This window comes from Anabrus simplex, chromosome 3 (genome assembly GCF_040414725.1).
Source record: "Anabrus simplex isolate iqAnaSimp1 chromosome 3, ASM4041472v1, whole genome shotgun sequence".
Classification (NCBI taxonomy): domain Eukaryota; kingdom Metazoa; phylum Arthropoda; class Insecta; order Orthoptera; family Tettigoniidae; genus Anabrus; species Anabrus simplex.
The window spans coordinates 327,951,849-327,973,296 of record NC_090267.1 but is presented as its reverse complement, the minus strand read 5'-3'; the positions used below and the strand labels follow the sequence as shown (position 1 = coordinate 327,973,296).

Here is a 21,448-nt window from a genome sequence, read left to right as displayed (position 1 = left end):
TTGTACGGTATGTTTATTGCGTGTATTCGCGTTAGTCGATGTAGGCTGTGCTATTTATTATTAATGAATTAGGACCTGGGAATGGCTAAGTTTTCCCGCTGCTTGGAATGCTACAGTATTAGATGCTTACCGGAGATTAATGTGAAGGAACACACAGGCTTTCACAGTTCACGGTCCACTGGTACTATTCAGAACTCAGGATTATTGCTCTGTATAACTTCTGCGAGGCTTTAGATTTAAAATTAGTACATTAGTTTTGGTTTGCGAACTGACGGGAATTTTCGTACGGATCTTCTGTTTTCTAACGCGGCGCCTTTTTACCATTTTATTTTGGATGTATCTGGCGAACATCTGTTCTTACCATGTTATCCTGTATCGCGGCAATAAAAATAACCTGTTGACAGGTGTATTTATTCGTGCGTAATGTAAGTTAATGCATGAATTCCATACTACGGTCTCCTTGGCGGGCTGTGGAGTGCCCGCAAGATGGCGATACTCGCATGGACAGCTCTTCCCCAATCACACGCTACTGCGCAGCCAGCGCTGTAGGGCCTTGGTTATTTTAGTAGAAGATCCTCCGTAGAGGATTCTCTTCGCACAGCGATTACTAATTTAGAAATTAATAAGTCTCCACGTACCTCTGCCAACACGTGTTTCAGTATTGTTAGAACCATCACCAAATATAATCACTCTTATTAACCCATTTCTTGATTCTGCTCAAATACGGTTGTAATGGGCGTGTATCTGTCAAAAGTTGTCACCAGAGTGCAGCATCACCACAACAGGTCCCATACGTAATGCGGCTAATGGCGAATGTTAAGTAAATTTTATAGTTTATGACATTTACAAGCGTAAATAATGCCAAGTACGTGCTGCTGTGTACCACTGTGTAAAAACAGAGGAGGGCATAGGTTTCCAAAGGATCCCAGTTTGAGAAAACAATGGATAAAACAAATTCGGCGGATTAAATGGAATCCAACTGACAGCAGTGTAGTTTGTTTCGAACATTTCGCACCCAAGGATTATATAAGCTCTACTTGGCGAGGTAGGACATGTAATTCAATCATCAGTAACATAGTTTAGAAACTAAAGGTCCCTTATGTGCCTGATTGGTACTTAATTAATCGCCTCAGGAATTTCCTATTTAATTCTAACCTTTAATCCCGTACATATAACAGGCATGTGTAGTAGGCCTACAGTTATTGTCCTAGAAAGAGCTGCAGAATTCATAGCTACTTTTATTTAACATTAAATCTTAATCCCAAAATTCGATCTGCAATTCCATAACATACCACAATGTGTTCATTTTCAGGAGGCAATATACCTCTTAAGAAGACCTTGCAAAAGACAGCTGTGCCTTCTGTATTTGCATGGACAAAAGTAAAGGAGGGCAGTGAAACAGCAAAGAAACGAAAAGAGAGACATGGCAAGAGACAGTTACTGTTAATCCCAGGAGGCAAAGATAGCAGTGTCTGTGTACCTCCTGCGAGTAGCCAGAATGCTTTTGAGGTTTTTGATGACATTTGCCCCTTTCCATTTGGTGAAGAATTAGAGGTTTCTACTACTGATCATCCCCATAACCAAAATACAGCAAGGCTACAATCTACAAGTACTGCAACACAGACTGAAGAAATAGGCCTACAGTTAAAAAGTGAAATTTCTAGAGAATCTCACTTTACCCAAACTAAAAGCAAATTTGTCCCATACACTATAAATAATTTTCAAGGAAATGACAACATGCTGCACTATTACACTGGTTTAGAAAATTATGTGAAATTTATGTTTGCTTTTTTTTCCCTAGGATCAGCATCATACCATCTTAACTATATAAATAGCCCACCACCTACACATTTAGAAGTTCTAGATTTATTCTTTTTGACTATGATCATTCTAAGAAGGAATTTACCCTACAAAGAGGTGAGTTTCATGTTTTCTACTTCTGTCTCTCAAGTCTCAAACATTTTTAACACTTGGATAAGATTCATGTATCTCCAGTGGCAAGAGGTAGATATATGGCCTTCAAAACAGCTGGTGAAGTTTCATATGCCAACTGATTTTAAAATTAAGTATCCAGCCACATGCTTGATCATAGACTCAACTGAATGCCCCATCAAAAAACCATCTCTTCCAACAGCTCAACAAGCAACATTCCCCTCTTACAAAAATAGAAACACAATAAAAGTTTTAGTTGGTTCAACACCAGGTGGATTGATTTCATATATTTCACAATGCTATGGAGGTGCAACTAGTGATAGACAGATGATGGAAAGAAGTGACATTCTGGAAAAATTTCACTTTCGTGATTCCATTATGGCTGATAAGGGATTTGATATACAAGATATGCTTGTTCCTCATGGTGATACTGTTAACATCCCAAGATTTTTTAAGAAAATGAATAGGCTTCCAAGTGAAACTTTAAGAAGAGACAGGAAAATAGCCAGTAAAAGGGTACATATTGAGAGACTAATAGGCTTGGGTAAAACATATAAAATACTGCAATCTCCAATGAGTCCCTCACATACTTCCTTGTCACCAGAAATCATATTTATTTGTTATATGCTCTGCAATTTTAGAAGAAATATTGTTGGGAAGGATGCTTGATTAGTTACAGTGAAGTCAGTTTTAAGTAACTTTTAAAATAAAATACCCATAAAAACAGAACCTCTAGTGATGTGTAGCAATTTCCATTATACTTGTTGATCAGTTGTAGGCTTACAGCCTTTTAGGATATGAGCACAGGTGCTTATTATTTTAGGAATTAAGTTTTAAGAACAAAAATTTTGTAACAAAATAAATTAAATGTATTAAATTGTAATTTCATTTAAGGTAAATGATGTTGCAGCATTAAGATTACAAAACATTACAAAGATTACATTGTGTTATACAATGTTTATGAACTCATCACTTATTCACTGCCTAAGTAGAGGAACTTATTTATGATATATGATTTGTGATAGTTATTGTGAAAGAGTTCTAGTGAAGAAATCATATGTTTAATAAATTCTTCATTCCTATGAACAAGGATAACTTTCATGTCCCTGAAGGTGTATATTACAAGTCTACAAAGACTCCTGTCAGCACAGTACAGCTGCCCTTGTATCTGATAGTAGTATGAATGATCAGTTTTCAAAGCTAGGTTTCCTGATACATCACAAAGATACAAGTATTCCACAGTTTCACAGGAAACCATTTCATCTTTGCATGAGTATGGGCACTTGATTTCAAGAAGTTCATTCTCATCCAGAACTCGGTCAGGTGAAGCACATAAGTATGGATGTTCTGTGCTTATGAATAATCCACACTCATGTGCCTTCATACAGTAAAGTTCCTCAAAAGCTTTTACTGCCACAGCTTCATACTTTCTTCCATGAACAATAGCAGGTGTAGACAATTCATGACTTGATGTTAGTTGAGCTAAGAATTGTTTTGTGTCAGTCCTCTCGGTAAGGTGACAAACACGTTTAAACAATGAGCTAGGTATTCTGATGGAGCGTTCTGTGAACCAAAGTGGATTTGAACTCTGTCCCCTAGTTTTAAGTTCCACATCAGTACAATCCCCTGGAGAAACATCTTTCAACTTTCTAGAAGTTAAAAATTTCTCCTTACCAGATCCAAAATAATCATGATCATTATAAACAGCTTTAAGATGTGCAGAGGGATACAACTGTAAGATTGGCATGGGATTTGGAGATGGGTAATTTGCAGTGAAGTTTATGGATAAATTTCTGAAGTACTCATTGTATGAAGAAGTATTTCGGAACTGGTGTGGCCTGGGATCATGACTTCTTATATCTTGAACAGATGACTTGACCTGGACTGTCTTTAAAACTAATGCATTTGCCTTAACTGGGGAGGCTTTAAATTTTTTGCACTTGTGGAAAGATTGTAGCTGGCTGGTACAGGTTTCCTGGCAGATGAAGGTCTTGCTGGTATTGAAATCTAACAAAGCATGTAATGTAGTACATACATGTTTGCAGTGGGCAAATGGCCCCATACCAGCACTACATTCACACTGGCACTCCTCAATTAAGAAGTCTGCTATTTTCAAGTCTACATGGTATACCACACTTTTCCTATACTCTGATGCAACTCTGCCTTTTAAAAATGTAAATTTACCTTCCTGTGCCCAACACAAGCACAACAAATACCTCTCTTTGTACATTTTACTACCCACACCTGAATCACGTTGCTCACAGTTCTTTAAATATCTTGAAAAACACTGGGCAGTCACAGTGGGAAGGTCTGTACTTTCATTTACGTCCTTGTACACTACTGCACTTGGTAATTTCATCATGAAAATATCCTCCTCCTCATCATCCTGCCGATTTTCCACATTAAATGCGGCATCATAATCTTCGAGCCTACAAAGGATAAAATACGAAATGTTACGCGGATATTGACAATTAAAGCATCCATAAAATTGACATTGTACTAGGCCTAGGCCCATGTCAGGTTATGAAAATATACAGCAGCTTTAATCCAAACAACAATACCTCTTTATAAGTTCACTCTTCCTTCCATGAACTTTCGCATTTCTTCTTCTGAGTTCCGCCTTCAACTGAAATAAATTCCAGTTCCCATAATTCTTTATATCACTCATTTCGATGCCTGACAGAACAGCTGATTGCATTAGAAAGAATGAAGCATGTCCGCCCATTCGTATGCGCCAGGACCCCTTCGGTACTTGCTGCGCTCTTGTGGCGGCAACACGAAGTTCGCCTAGAACACTCCCATTATACTGCATTCTTTTGTTTGTTCACTACGCATGGAAATGACACTCCTACAGGGTCATTTAAGTGCTTAGTATCTTATCTCATATTGATAGTCCTGCAATGATTCCTAATATTTAACATCACACTTGGTTATTCGTGTGCAAATAAACTTTAATGGTGATGCGTGTGCATAGCACATTGAATAATATCAATGAATGAAATACTAAGTATGGCATGAGACTGGGAGAAAGAGCACTACAATCCCAAAAAACTCCTCAAGAAAGAAGAAGATTCTCTTCGCACGTGATATGCTTTGATTTCCCTCAGCATGTGTTAGCAGTCAAAGATCATATGGGCTAACGAGCCCAAATCAACTTCACGAACAGAACAGATCATATGGGCTACGGCTGGACTACTCTCTACTCTGGGCTGAACGTTTCATCATGTGAAAGTGTCAATACCACGTACGGGACGCTGCCTAACTTTGTTGCAAGCATTCCTTTCGTATCAAAGTAGAATTGGAGATTTTGGCTCAAGTGTGCAAATAAGTGAGTTTGTGCTGTGAGATATGTAGTGGTTTAGGTGATTTACTAACATTGAACGTACTATTAAACTTATTATTATGGCTGGAAGTTACTACTTTGTAATTGTAGGACATTCGGATAACCCGATTTTTGAGATGGAATTCACTCCTACGAATAAGGAAGCAAAGGTAATGTCAGAAAATGGTTTCTTTATTATAAGTGGTATTGGATTTCAACGCCGATCTTTTGCAATGTAGTCTCATATATCTCTAAATGTTACAGAAAGAAGACCCCCATCGCCACTTAAATCAGTTTATTGCCCATGCTGCGCTTGATTTGGTTGATGAGCATATGTGGAAAACCAACAACATGTACCTGAAATCTGTAGATAAATTCAACCAATGGTTTGTCTCTGCTTTTGTAACTGCTAGTCACATGCGATTGGTAATGGTTCATGATATTAAGAATGAAGAGGGCATTAAAAACTTTTTTATGGAAATGTATGAAACTTACATAAAGGTTAGTTGATATCTTTTAATCTGATTTCCTGAGTTAGCATCTAGCAGCTGAGCAATAAAGCTTAATATCATTTATGGTAATTTGTTTCACTGGTTGCACAGCATTATGTTTTAACATTCAACTCATGCACTCAAGGTGTACTTAGGGTCATTGGTTGGAATTCTGCCATAGTTAGATTGCATTTTTGAGGACATGAATGTAAGAGACCCATGCCAGCAGTTTTACTGGCAATTCTGACAATCCAATGTCTTGAAAGAGCTATGAAATTGAAGGGACATTAGAAAGATGATAATTATTATTATAACATTTGGTAAAACTTTACCAATGAGAGTGCAAAAGAGAGATTAGAAATCCAACATGGCACAGGTCACATGACATCAGAACACAGTGCACATGGCTGCCAACTTAGGAGCAGCTAGTGACAAGACCATCAGTCTGGTTTGTTTAGATTATTGGCTAGTGACAAGAGCATTGGTCTGGATTTGTTAGACCATTGGTCCGGATAGGTTAGACCATTAGTCTGGAGGCAAGTGAAGAGCCGCAAAACAGCCCACAGACCTCTAGTATATCCTGCAACAGTATTGGTTAGTGATAAGTTCATTGGTCTAGATAGGTTAGGCCATTAGTGACAAGAACATGCGATCAGTTTGACAGTAGGCAAAATAATAAACGAACATCGGCTTATCCACTATGGAAGGGGATGAAAGGAAAGTAAACTTGTGTCGTCATCGTGAAATGGTGCAGCTCTTTTCAGACATACCCCCAGTGAAGGTAAGCTGCATGTACCATTTTTACCACATATAAGCCCTCCTGACATTCTTAAATTTCTGGCAGTACCGCAAATCGAACCAGGGCCACTGAGGATGGCAGCTAGTAGTGCTGATGGTTACGCTACCATGGTGGACATGGATGGGTGTATTATCTGCGCACTTTTTAGTGATAGATTTACACCCTAGTGCTGAAGCGGTCGATTTTGGTTATCTTCGAGATTCGTATTGGCAACCTTTGAAACACAAACTAAGAATCGCTTATCATCGCTGTGCGCTATCTGGCGTACACTTTAAGTACTCGTACTGTTGTTGTTTACACAGCAAAGCTAAACTATAGAATTCATGCTAGGAACACTTTTCGCAACGGGAAATGTTATATAGTATTAAATATTGTGTGTGTGACACAGTTGTTTGCTTAAAATAATAAAGGTTTATAAAATTCATATCGATCGATCATATTATCGATTCAATTCAGATTTTATTTCCATTCAGTTGGCAGTATTAACGGAACCCTTCTTACTTCTCCAAGGAGTACAAAAATCTATCACTAAAAAGTGCGCGGATAATATAATGGGCTTGCTGCTAGTAGAAATTAGAGTAGGACCTGTTTCCCAGTAACCAGTAGCCTACGAAACATTTACAGATGGAAGGTTCCACTCCGAAAATGTATCCTCCATGGCTGATTAAATGAAAAAGTCTGTGAATTTCACTTGTGTACTTAATGTCTCGGAGAGTGCAGTTGTATCCAGCACATGCGATGGCATGGCACTTTCGAACTTTGTGGTTTTATTATTTGCATGGAATGCACATGATGCAAGCTTTATTGGAGGCAATAGCAAACTGCTCTCTAGCCAATAGAAACATAGAAAATGGTCGCATTTCACAGGTTGACATGGTCTCTGTTTTAATTTTCCTATTCAGGGTCTCCCATATAAACTAAGACCGTCCAAGCGGTGTTTTTACTCTCCGATATGTAAGCTGCAGTATTGGAGGCACGCGCATAGTTCTTGACCTTACAAGCAGCATGCATGTGTTCATCCTAACATCAATAGCTAGTCTGAATCTCAGATGTTTAACATGGTGAGACAGTTATTATTACAACACCATATTTTTGTATGTGAAAGTTATTTTAAGTAAGAGTCGGCTGGACGGGTACGTGATGCATTTGTTCAGCAATTTCCTGGTGAAGTGCCACCTTCATGAGCACAGATTCATGTAATTATATTTAAATCTGAAATTACGGGCTCAGTGCTCAGTAAAAAACATGCATGCACACAAACAGTTTTAACAGAGGAAAAGCTAGATGACATTGGTACGAATCGTGAACAGTCAGTGAATAAATCACTCACAAAATTAGCACAACTCACTCGCATCAGCCAGAATGTGGTTACCAGATACAGTGCCTGAATAACCCAGGAAGGATGACACTTCCAGCATCTTTTATAAGGTAAGATTTCATATAAAATTGTATACACGCTTAAAGCAGGGTGGTCGTGCGTGACGTAAGTTTGGCTGAGGCAACTGCCATAGTGCCTGTTTTGTCTTAGTTCATATATAAGTAAGAATATTTCTAGGGGCAGGTTAGTGGGTCCCTGGCAACCATAAAGAAAGGATATCTCCTCTCCTTTGTATCATTTATCATATATTTCCAAAGAGTCACCTCCAACTTAGACCCTGTGCTGTTAGTAGTGAAAAATCAATCTAATATACAATTATAAGTAATAAACATGCTGTGATAGGTATAGCGGCCCTCCTCGCAGTGATCGCTGCCCGGTAGAGCCCGGTGTTTACTATAATAGTATAGATAATAGCTCTCTCCTGCAGTGATAACTGCTGGATGGAGCCTGGCTATTAACAAAAGAATAAACTGTAATAGGGATAGTGGGCCCTCCATGCAATGATCACTGCGCATTGTAGTCCGGTGATTCCCAGATATTCGGCGCTTGCTAGGAAACGTGACGCTACTCGCTATATTAAAGGGATATTAGAATAATCGGAATAATTGTTCCCACTAATAGTGCTAACCGCTGGATGGGGCCTGGTGATAAGAATTGTTACGAATCCTCCTGTCTGTCATTTCACATCATTTTTGTATTTTGTATTTTCTCCTTCCTAAACATGCCCCATCCCCACTATGACTAGTCAAGTGCTACCAAAAGTCCAGCTCCTTGGCTGAATGGTCAGCATTGCAGGTTATGGTTCAGAGGGTACTGGTTTAGATTCCCATTTGGGTTGGGGATTTTGGCCACTTTTAGTTCATCCTTCTAGCTTATAGACTGAGTGTTGTGTTTGTCTCAGTACAAACCTCTTTACATACACACAACACACTGCATTATCAATCGCCGCAGAAGCACAGAAACCAAAAGACCATCACCGCCTGCAGCCTTGAAGATGGTTTTCTGTGGTTTCCCATTTATAATGAAATCTGTCTGTGTTGAATTCTGGAAGTGTTGCCTTATTCCAGTAATTTCAGCCAGTGACAGTGGCTCTTCACCCTGGATGGTTGCACGATTTATGATATTAGGTTATATTCCTGTGGGCGGGTTGGCAGGTCCCTGGCATTCAAAATGAACACACATACTCTCCTACAAGTAATACGAGGTAAGATTTGCATCATTTGGCCAATGTGTGTTGTTGTGTTGTCCAACCCTTGTCACATTTCTCTACGGGGTTGGGTACAGAGCGATGAATCTTCGTTACAGATTATAAATTTCGTTTTCCGTTTCGATGCCTCATCGGAGGGGGGGGTGGGCTCCATGTGGTCTGGTGCTGGAACACAGTTCACTATACAGGATTTGGCATGGAAATCTGGTATCACTCATGCGACGGACATGGCCAATCCGTCTAGGCTGATGACCAGTGATGAACAATTCTATGCTGTTGGCATGTGCTTTATAAAGAACAGCAATGTTAGTGACATGATCTTGCCTTTTGATCCTAAGGATGGATCGAAGTTTTCATTGGTGGAAACGCTCAAGCTTTATCAAGACACATCAGTAAAGAGTCCAAGTTCCACAACCATACAGCAATGTTGTAATGACAACATCATGGTACACCACGAGTTTCATCTTCACGGCCAGGTCTTTATTCATGAACACTGGTGTGATAGTCGTCCAAATGCTTCGTGGGCAGCACCAATTCTCTTCACATCTTACTCACAGTTAAAGCGCACAGTTAGGATACTACCCAAGTACGAAAAGTGGTCTACCTGCTTCAGTGCAGTATCTGAGATGGAGATGTTGAAATGCAGAAGGGTTGTGCTTGGTGAAGGTTGTGCCAGGATCTTGGTCTTTTGAACATTAGTAGTGAGACCAAAATGATCACATGCACACTTGAAGCAGTTAACTGACTGTTGCAATCCCTCTGATGTGAGTGTAGGTGATGCAGCATCATCTGCATACAGCATTTTGGTTTCCTTTGTAACATGGGTGAGCCTCCTGGAGCGAAGTCTTTCTAGGTTGAAAAGCCCTTCATCAGAATGATATCCTAACCTCCACACCTGGGTTGTTCATAGAAGTTTCATGTAGCTTTGCAGTCAAATATAATGCAAATAGTGTTGGAGCAAGCATACAGCCTTGTTTCAATTCTTGAGTAATAGGCAATTCATATGAGATCCTATTCTGATGGTAAACCTGTCTGGTCATGCAATCGCGGAGAGCCTGAATCATATCAACAAAACGCTGAGGATAGCCAAAGTGTTTCAGTACTGCCCACACATCAGTTGTTGGAACAGAGTCAGATGCATTTTCCAGTTCTTAAAAGATTAAGAAGAGAGAATTCTGTTGCTCTCTGCATTTTTCCTGAAGTTGCCTTGCCCAGAAAATCAGATCAGTTGTGCTTCTGGAGGTTTGAAACCCACACTGGGACCCTGGAAGGACTCTCTGGAGACAGTTAAGCAGAGATCTTGCGAGAATTTTACCTACAATTGATAGTAGTGATATACTGCGATAGTTGCCACAAATACTGCAATCACCTTTCTTGAAGATTGTGATGATAGTGGCATTGTTTAGTTCACCAGGTACTTCTCTGACTTCCCACATTTTTGAGGATGAGAGTGAAAATCCTCATTTTAAGGGATTGACCACCAGCTTGAATTAACTCCAGAGGGTTGTTATCTGGGCCAGGTGCCTTTCTGGGTTTGACGATTGAGAGCTGCACTGAATTTTTTGGTAAGTTGGTGGAACAGCCATCCGTGGTTGTTCGGGCTGTTGAGGCACATCATGAAGAAAGTCTTCATCAACAGTGGAAGGACGATTTAGAAGGGTGGAGAAATGCTCCTTCCAATGCTCCAGCATTTTATGGCTGTCAGAAAGAGTTGTAAGAGTTGTCTGCAGTTTTCAGGGTACCCGTTGAAGAGCGAGATGGACCATGCAGCTCTTTTATTCTTGCGTTAAAGTTCCTTGGATGCCAAGCATCGGATAGTTGCTGAAGTTCCTGAATTTTCTGTTTCCACCAGGTATTTTTAATTTCTCTTATCTTTGTCTGACATGTTCTTTTGAGTTCTAAAAATGTTTGTGCTTTCTTCATGTTGGAAGATGGATCTTGAAGATGGGATAGATAGGCTTCTGTTTTTGAATTGATGAGAAACAAAATTACAAAACCAATGGTTTCCTTGATGACTTTGTGATTATCTTCTTCAAAGTGGCAGATTCTTGTTGAACCTCATTTGTGCTCAGTGGATTAACAGTCAACTATACATTGATCATATTCTGAAATTCTGTGGCAAAGGATTCATCCTGAAGTTGAACTTTCTTCTGGTCAAGATTTGGAGATGGTTTTAGGGTGTATGGAGATCCTGAGTTGACAAATAAAGAGATTGTGATCAGTCCAACAATCATTAATATTTCTTGGTGTTCTTGTAAGTATGTCCTTATCACATTGCTGTGAAATGATGTAATCAAGAACGTGCCAGTGCTTGGATCGAGGATGCATCCACATGGTCTTGAAGCGGTTAGGCAGTCGAAACTGAGTGTTGGTGATGGAGTTCATGTTCTGCACATAGACCGAGAAGCAATATTTCATTCGCATTGCAGTTGTCAACTCCTTGTTTACTCATCATATTTTTCCATAGTAGATTATCTCTCCCAACTCTGGCATTGAAATTGCCAAGGAGTAAGAGCTTATCTGCCAATGGTACCTTGGAGATGGTTTTGCTTAGCTGATTGTAGAACTCATCCTTTACATCATCATCATCAGCATCTAAGGTTGGACCATAGGCAGAGATGAGAGATAAAAGTACTTCTTGAGAGTAGAATGCAGATTGCAGTGGGAGTAAGTTGGTGATCAATAACCAGTTTAGTCACAATGAATCCCACTCCATGGATGTAACGTTCTTGCTCCTCCTTTCCCTTCCAGAAGATGGATGGTATATCCTGAACCAAACTCAGTAATTTTGTCTTCCATGGACAGTCTGGTTTCACTCAAAGCAGCAGCATCATTGTTGAGTCTAGAGAGCTCATGGGTAACAAGAGCTGTTCTCTCAGGTTTGTCATCTGTCACATCAAGTAAAGTTCTCACATTCCATGTTCTGATTTCAGAGTGTGACTCTTTCCTGCTTTTGATTTCTGACCACATGAGGGATGACCCGGTGAGGGTGGCCGCCCAGCCGGACATAAGATGTGACTTCCAATGTTTACTTCAACTTTTCTAGGGCCTTCCCCATTTGGGGTGGGCAGCGGTAATTCTAAGCCGGCCTGCAGATGCAGGACCGAATTCCTGAGTAGTCACAGGGTCTCACGGAGACGACCATCACACATCTGCTGCCAACGTGCAGGTCCGAACTAGGGCTTCCAGTTTCACCCATAACCTGCCCCCACCATCCATATCCCATCGCCACTGGACTTCGGTTCGATCCTGGGTCAGTCTGGTGATATTTGAAGGTGCTCACATACATCAGCCTCGTGTCGGTAGATTTACTGCCAGGTAAAAGAACTCCTGCGGGACAAAATTCTGAAAACCGTAAAAGTAGTAAGTGTGACGTAAACAATAACGTTTAATGAGCTCCCGTGGCATATGCGGCAGTGCGCTAGCCTCTTACCGCTGGGTAACATTTGGAAGAAGTGCCACTGGTGTGGGTTTGTTTGGGGTTGGATCTCTGCTTGCCGGAAAGTGACCCATGCACTGTGATCTTGGAGCCATGTCCTACGGCACATACAGAATGAGACATGAAGGGTCAAACACCCGAGACTGCAATGAACTGCTGCAGGCGTAAAGTACTACTGAGATGCGCCTTCAAAGGCAGTTCATCTGGCATGACCTCTTCTGCCCCCACAACCGTTGGGAACCATGAGAGTAACAGATTCCTCCTCTGTTCGTTTTACCATTGGGCCAAATACTTTTGATAGGTTTCAGTGTCATCTCCTACACGAGGGGCTCATCCGTCCAAAGCCATTGGCCCCTTTAGGGAGTCAAGTTATTTTCCACCGCCCAACACTCAGCGTTGAGTCGTTGGCTATTTGACTTACTCCATTACTGTAGCGGAATATCCAGCCAGACTTACAACACAGGATGCAGTATACAGGGTTATTCACCTAACATGTTACACGGAAATAACTTCTAAACCATTAAAGATATCAGCATTCTGTTTTCATATTCGTAAATGGTACCCAGGGTCTTGTAAAATAACGTGCTACTTAGTCTCATGGGGTGATTAACAACCGAGATATTGATACTAACTCCATATTTTTAAATGGAACGGCACAAATTCATACAGCTGATTTAAAAGTTTGTCTGCGTACAAGTTTAAATATGCAAGTATTTTCAAAATCGGACAATTACTTTTTAAGATATAAGTAAGAACAGCATGTGCTGTTTTGCATGCCGCATTAGACGGCGTGAAGTCGGGCAAGGACATATTGAGGCGCAAGCAGTTTCCTGGGAGTGAGTTCAGCCACAGAATGGATACCAGGCATATAAGCACCTCGTACACATGTGATGGGTTTGCAGAGTGTGTATGACAGACGAGCACATGACAGGACAGAAAGGGTTGATGTGTTTAAAAGGAATAAAATAAGTACTTTGCCTTGAAAGGAACATAACGAAAGCTATAATTGTCACTGGTTTTAGTGTACAGTTCATACTACTCTATTGGCCAAGTGCACCAACCTCGTTTAAGATTCAGCTAACCAGTGTGTACGTAAACATGGTTTAAATTTAAGGACTGGTTAGAGGGAAGTGTGGAGCACCATTCTTAATCAATGTTTAGTTAAGCATGTTTAGCTGGCAGTAGAATTAAACACTACCCTGATGTTTAACTTGGTAGCGAAGAATAGTGAACACGCTTCGACGATTCCGTGTTTCTTTTGTTAGAACCACACCTCTCAGGAAGGAGAAGAAGAAGAAGGAGGAATATTAATTTATTCTTTGCTGGAAGCTGGAAGTACTTATTAGAAACATGGATGAACAAAAGAGGAAAAGGTCGTCCAATTTTTCGGATTTTGAAACCGATATTGTGGCTGAATTAGTGATCAGACACAAAGATGTCATAGAAAATAAAAAGACAGATGGAGTTACAGTAAAGCAGAAACATGAAACATGGGAGAAAATCGCAGAAGAATTCAATTCTATTGCAGGTAAGCATTATATTTCTCTGTACTATTGTGAATTAATACAGTATTTAGAGTTAGGTTATGAAAATCGGTCAACAGAATATATGGTATGGCAGATTATTTCCTGTACAATACGAGTACCGGTACTACAAAACTACAACTAAAAGTACTTCGATTTATTTATTCCCGTAAAATTGTACGAAAAAACAATATTAATACACCCGAATATTATAATTCTATTATTTATCTGTGCTATTGCAATTTAAAGCCTTCTAAATTCAGATTATTTTCAAAAGCAATACTTCAAAACTATAATTAAAAGTAGATGCTCCTTAATTTCATAAATAGTGAAAGCAAAATAGTGTTGTCACTCTAGCATGTTATAGTTCTGTTTTTTTTTGTTTTTTGTTTTTTTCAGGTGTGTCTTGCAGGAGTGCAAGAAATTTGAAGACCTGTTATGAGAACTTGAAAAGGAAAACAAGAAAAATATGTGCAGACAATAAAGTGATGATGAACGCAACTGGTGGTGGTAACTTTAAGCCCATATTGTCTAAAACTACTGAAAAGGTTATGGCTCTAATACAACCGACTATCACACCACTTATGAACACTCATGATTCAGATGCTTTATACCAAGGACATGTGAATGAAGGTAAGTGTATGGACACAGTACACTAATGCAATTTGTATCAGGCATTTAACAGTTAACCTCCAACTGAACATATTAATTACACGTTTTCTTCTTTTTTCAGTTTTAGTCCTTCCATTTGATGACGTGGAACTGGAAGAAAGATGTAACGAAACTGAAGCACACGAAACAGGAACACTGCCAGCTATAGTAGCACCATCTGCTGACGTGGCAGAAACTTGTACTCAAAGTCAAGGTCAAGCGGAAGCACTGAATCCCTTAATCAAACCTCCCATAAATTCATTGACTCAACCACCATGCCTACCGTCTTCACATACAGCAGTACAACCTTCAACGTCAGCTGATACTGTATTATCAAATAGAGCTAAATCTCGTCGGCGTAGACTGTCAACACCCAGAGACAAAATTACAGATGCCTGTGAAAGAAGAATTTGTGTTGGATTATCAGTTAGAAGTAATGAGAAAGGAACATGAGAAAGAAATGGAAATAAAAGAGTTAAAACTAAACATTATGAAAGAAAAACTAAAATACTGGCAAAATATGAACAAGAACGAAGATAGGCCAAACTAAGTGGGTTTTGTAAAGCAGCAAGTGTTAAGATTAGCATACTTTTATTTTCATTTTCTATAAAAGTCAAGTTCATTTGTGCTAGTAGGTTAGGACGATGAGGAGTGACCGGTCGATAGAATACTAATTTGCTAAAGTGTGTGGTTTTTTAAAAGTTAATAAATTTCACTCACCTGAAATGACCATTTATTAAAGCCTGGCGCACTGCTGTGCCAGCATTGTCATCATTTCTGTACATTTGGTGTACTGGATTTAATTGTTCGCCATCTTCGATATCAGGACCTCGAGCTTGCTGCAGCTCTTCGATAATGTGCTGAACCATTAAATCATCCGGAGGGTTTTCTTCTCTTGTAGAAATTTCAATATTGTTCAATACTGCTGTAGCAACAATTATATTTAGAGCTTTATGGACTTCACACCTCAAACCATCAGAAAGAGCAGGAAACCTCCGCTTCCATACACCATACTGTCTTTCTACGGTATTTCTTGTCTTAATATGTGCCCTATTGTACATATGCTCTTCTCTGGTTTGCGGGTTCAGCAGAGGTGTTAAGAGAAATGGCTTGCACGGATATCCACTATCTCCCAATAAGTAACCATGTTGTATTTCACCTCTCTCGAATTGTGCCCTCTTACTGCAGTTCTGAAATATTGTACTGTCGTGGACAGAACCAGGCCACCTAGCTACAATATCTCTCATGAGTAAATTACTGTCACTTATTGTCTGACAATTTATGGAAAAATAACCTTTTCTATTCCGAAATATCTCGGCATTTTCTCCACCTGGAGATCTGATGCGAACGTGGGTGCAGTCGATGGTTCCAATCGCCAGGGAATCTAGCAATATTAAAAAAGCTTCCCATTACCTCCCTCTTTTCTGCTTGCGATGTTGGGAAATAAATATAACGTTGACTGAAGGAAGCTATAATATTACTCACGTCGTGTATAATCCGAGCTGCTGTTGTTCTGTGTATATTAGTAGTATCACCTACAATTATGTTAAAGGAACCAGTAGCATAATACCTCAATGCAGTGAGCAGTCTGTTGATAGCAGAAACAGGATTATTTCTCTGTGTTGGAAATTGTAGGTTATTTTGCATTGTTTCCAGAAGAAATGAAACTGTTTGTTTAGATAAGCGAAACCTTTCCAAAAATTTCCTATCACTAAGTTCTTCAAAAGGATCACCTCTCTCCATTATTATACCTTCGCGCTCATTTCCATTCTGCTCCAGATATTCCAAATATAAAAGTTCATCTTCAATATCATCTCCAAATCTGGCAGCCATTTTGCCTTCACTGCTAATCACTGTTTGTTTGGTAACCGCTCGAATTTGACTGTTTAACTTTAACCGACAATAATCAGGGATTAAAGTATTAATCAGGAATGATGTCCGCAGTTTCATTTAAACAAGGTTTAAGAAGAATCTTAAACGCTGATTACGCTAAACGGGGTTCGTGCACTTGGCCATATGAGTTCAGAAATAAACATAACACAAAACACCGGAAGACCTCCTTCTAGAAAAGTAAATGGTCAGAGCTGATCATGGTGAGATGGCAGCAACACTATTATTTATGTTTTATTTTACACGCATTAATCTCCGCAAAGCTCGAGTGCGACTGTAGTAGCGTGCATTTGGGAGAGCGTAGGTTCGAGTCCTGCCTCGCCCAACCTCAAAGTGATTTTCATGGTGTCCCATCCTCAACACCAGGCAAATACCGCATAGGTACCTTTGTGATAGGCCACGGCCAACTTCCTTTCCAAATCCTTCCCATTCCCATCCGTGAGACAAAACGCTAAACTGAGCGCAACCTATTACATGTCAAAACAAAACAATACAACTTTAATCTCCCTTCCCCGTTGTGTGTTCGCCAGTCATACAATAACGTTGCACACCCAGGGTATGTTACGGTACATCACATTATGTTTACAGTATATGCCTGGTATCCGTTCTGTGGCTGGAATCAAGGCCAGGAAGTAGCTTGCGCCTCAATATGTCCTTGCCTGACTTCATGCCGTCTGATGCGGCAGCAAAACCGCGCATGCTGTTCTTATTTATATCTCAAAAAGTAATTGTCCGATTTTGAAAATACTTACTTATTTGAACTTGTACGCAGTTGATCTTTTACTGTTGTTTATAAGTTTCATTTCCGTATTGATAGATATTACTTTACAAGAAACAATATGTATATGAGTTTCCACCTTATCAATACAAATTTATTTTACATTAAGCAAGTAAATATAGTCAAGACTAGGGGTTGAAACTAGTCTTGACTATATTTACTTGCTTAATGTAAAATAAATTTGTATTGATAAGGTGGAAACTCATATACATATTGTTTCTTGTAAAGTTGATCTTTTAGGCCGGCTGTATGAATTCGTGCCGTTCCATTTAAAAATATGGAGTTAGTATCAGTATTTCGGTTATTAATCATCCCATGAGACTAAGTAGCACATTATTTTGCAAGGCCCTGGGTACCATTTACGAATATGAAAATAGAATGCCGATATATTTAATGGTTTAGAAATTTCTGTGTAACATGTTAGGTGAATAACCCTGTGTAATAGATATTATTATAGGATGACCGTCAACAAATCTATGGGATTCTTAGATCAAACGATGCACCTAGATCACATGAATAGGAAACGGACCGGTAATACCTGGTCACAAGAACATAAAGAAGCCTATTCTGAAAGGATGAAGAAATACTGGGCTGATCGAAAGAAGAACCAAAAATAATGCTTAATGTGGTCTATAGTAGACCCTAATGAAAAAACAAAACAAATTTGCAGCCTAGTGACCAAGCTCATTATTTTCAGATGTTTGAAGTTACCATTCAGCTTTTTAAATTCTCTTGTGGATATACAGTAGACTTTGTCAGTGCATCCGAGGGATATCGTGTAATTCACAAAATAATTTTTATTTTATGACATGATTCTTCATGTTTTCTTCATTAATAAATACTAGAAAATACATGAAAAGGAATTAATTTAAGAGTAATTAATAACAGAATGATGTGGTTCGTTCTTGAACTAACATCAGATTCTATCAGCTAGAATCTGATGTTCTTTCACGAACGACATGTCATTTTGTTATTAATGATATATTTTCTCTTTTCAGATGTATTGTGTTATTGTTTTATTTTTCTGGTATTTTCTAGTATTCATTGATCTTGCATTAGTTTTGACAGACTGGAAAACTTGAGGGTTATACAGTTACTCACAAAAGTATTCGTAAAGAGATTTAATAATGTTTGAATTGTGATATTATATATGAAAATGAAAAGGATACAGATTGTATATATGAACTTAAATCACTTCTGACCTTTACATAGGATGGTGGTAGGGAATATCACAAAATCATAACAATACAGTGCCACAAATGTATTCGTACGCAGCACAAAAGTATGCATACAACACAAATGTTCTACAAATTACTACTTGGTAGGATAACCTTTCTGTTGTATTACACTCTGTACCTGTTTAGGCATTGATTTTACCAACTTGCTTGTTATTGTTGGTGAAATTTCATGCCATTCTTCTTGAAGTTTTTCTTTAAGATCTGTAGCATTTCGAATGTCATGTTTTCGAAGTTGTTTTCCAAGGTGAGACCACAAGTTTTCTATAGGATTGATATCCGGCAATTGGGGAGGTGTTTTCAGTACTTTAGGACAATTATATAATAACCAAGTATGTGAAAGTAATGGCTTGTGCTTGGGTCATTGTCTTGGTAGAATTTGAAACTATTCTCTATGCCCATTTTTATACCACTGTTTTTTAAGTTATTCTTCAGTATGTCTACGTACTTGTATTGGTCCATCGTGCCTTCAATGAAGGCTAGATTTTCAACACCAGTGGAAGACATAAAACTCCATACTAGTACTGAACCACCCCCATACTTAACAGTAGAACGAAGATTTTTGATATTTAGTTCATTTGTCTTTCTCCATGGTATTTGCCTACCATCTGACCCAAAAATGATTAATTTATTTCATCAGTAAATATAATGTCCTTCCAAAAGTCCTCTGTTTTCATTGCATGTTCCACAGTAAACACCAATCTCTTTTTGTGATTTATTTGACTGATGTATGGTTTTTTCCTAGCTACTCTATTATAATTGTTCCTCCTTAACACTCGCCTTACAGTTTCTGCACTTGCGTTTGCACCAATATTGTTTTCACAGCTAGAAGCAATCATGGGAGCACTTATTTTTGGATTTAATATTACTTTATTTATAATAAATCGCTCACCTCATGGAGTCAGTAGTCTAGGACGTCCTGATTTTGATTCATCTTGAAGCCCGTTTCCTTTCTTGAATTTCTTAATGATTGTCTGGATTGTCGAAACAGATTTTCCCATGATTTCTTTAATCTGTCAGTATGTTTTACCCTTCTTGAAATGATCAACTTTCAGCTGATGTAATTCAACGGATGTGTTTTTACTTTTACGCGCCATTGTACTGTTTGTAGGAGCGTTAAACTGTTGTGGCCTGTGTCTGTATCACAACTGCCATCTTGAGTGCATCCTTGGCTTCGTTTCCATTCAGGACAAAATCAAACCAATGTTTCAGAGCTATATACGAATACTTTTGTGGTGCGTAGGGATACTTTTGTGAGGTGACGTTATTGTTTCAGTTACATTACTTCACGTTTTGCAGGACAAAACTGTTTTCTGTACACAAGGTACTCAACACGGACTATTGACTGTACATTTCGCATTCATATTTTACCAATATTAAAACATCTGACGGTCATAATACTGTTCTAACATTGGATAATAAATATCTCATGTGTATGAATACTTTTGTGAGTAACTGTATATTAACTAAGTCGAAAGCCCGTCTGGTTGCCATGATCATTAAGGTGTCAAGTCTTAACTCTGTAGTTAGCTGGCTCAAGGGTGGAAAATATTTTCACCGTCAGAATGTCGACTGGCAGGGTGGGAGAGGTAGTGGTTTTCAATTCTTTATCACTAGATTGTATGCCAAAAGCTAGATTCTATTCCAAACCTCTCCGCAGTGTTCATATGGAGTATAATCATGTAGTGATTTTAGTTTTAAGAGGAAGTAGAACTAGGTAATCATCTTGATATGGAGTGTAGTCATATGAAGCTGTTGATGGTGATTCTTCCATTGGATGGGGACGTAAAACCTTGAGCAGACCCCTGATGTTATTTGACATGTCTAGCTGACACCAGGTTTCACCTTCTCCCTACCTCATTTACCATAGTCTCTCTCCAAAATATGCAGGTTGCCCATGGGAATCAGCTAGAAAGAACTGCACCTGGTGAGCCAAACATGTCTTAGGACACTCCCAGGACTGAAGGACTTAGGCTAAATAATTAATATCTAATTTGATACCGGTACTGAAAAGAAAATGGCTTTCACTTTAAGAAATCTTTCAAATATTCATGGTACTTTTCTAAACAAGTGATTTCAGATTTTCTCTTCAGTTGATTTTTAAGATTAGAATGCATTTTCTTGATCCTTTTACTTCACCGCTGCATTTGGTTCTACTTGCTACAACATCATCTCCATTGCGTTATTTTCCTCCATTTCGAAAATTGGGTCCATGTAAAGGGTATTTACTTACAGCGTCTGTGATACCAGGTATTGATAGAGTTAGATTATCTCTGAGTGACAGGTGACTACAATCAGTTGCATAAATACTAATGTTCTCCATCCCCAGTACCCAGTTCTCGCCCATTACGTGTGTTTCCACCATCCAGACTCATCACATATCTGTTGTTGCAGTCAGCTGTAGCTTCTGTGTGAGGGCCCCACCAGATGTTACTACCAATATATCTTACCGTGTTGGATTGTATGTTGTCGTAGCATTCTGTAAAAGGTCTTCCAAGAATACAAAGTGTGTTATTTTCACAGCAAAGTTTTTCTGATGATGCTCTCTAAGGCCAACTTGAAGGAGCTCTGTAATTTCAGCTGTTTACTGCTAAGCAGAATGTAGTCTTGTTCTGTGAACATGTTACAAGCAGTAGCTATCCTATTTTCCGCTCAGATGAATTATGTAAATGTTATTGATTTTACGTCCCACTTACTACTTTTTCGTTTTTTGGAGACGCTAAGGTGCCGAAATTTAGTCCCGCAGGAGATTTTTTTACGTGGAAGTAAATCTACCAACACGAGGCTGACGTATTTGAGCACC

General features: G+C 39.0%; 1 protein-coding gene across 2 annotated transcripts in view; it reads left to right on the top strand.

The window, feature by feature from the left end:
- Positions 1–5,107: 5,107 nt before the first annotated feature.
- Trs20 (TRAPP subunit 20) overlaps positions 5,108–21,448 on the top strand; it is a 32,059-nt gene continuing 15,718 nt past the window's right edge. Inside the window, exons 1-3 of one of the 2 annotated variants that reach the window (XM_068226693.1) lie at positions 5,108–5,424; positions 5,519–5,755; positions 13,834–13,953. In XM_068226693.1, coding sequence (XP_068082794.1) covers positions 5,335–5,424; positions 5,519–5,755; positions 13,834–13,914 — 408 coding nt within the window. In that variant the 5' untranslated portion in view covers positions 5,108–5,334 and the 3' untranslated portion in view covers positions 13,915–13,953. Of the gene's footprint in view, positions 5,425–5,518; positions 5,756–13,833; positions 13,954–21,448 lie in introns of those variants that run through there. The other variant, XM_067143165.2, reaches the window with a different exon arrangement.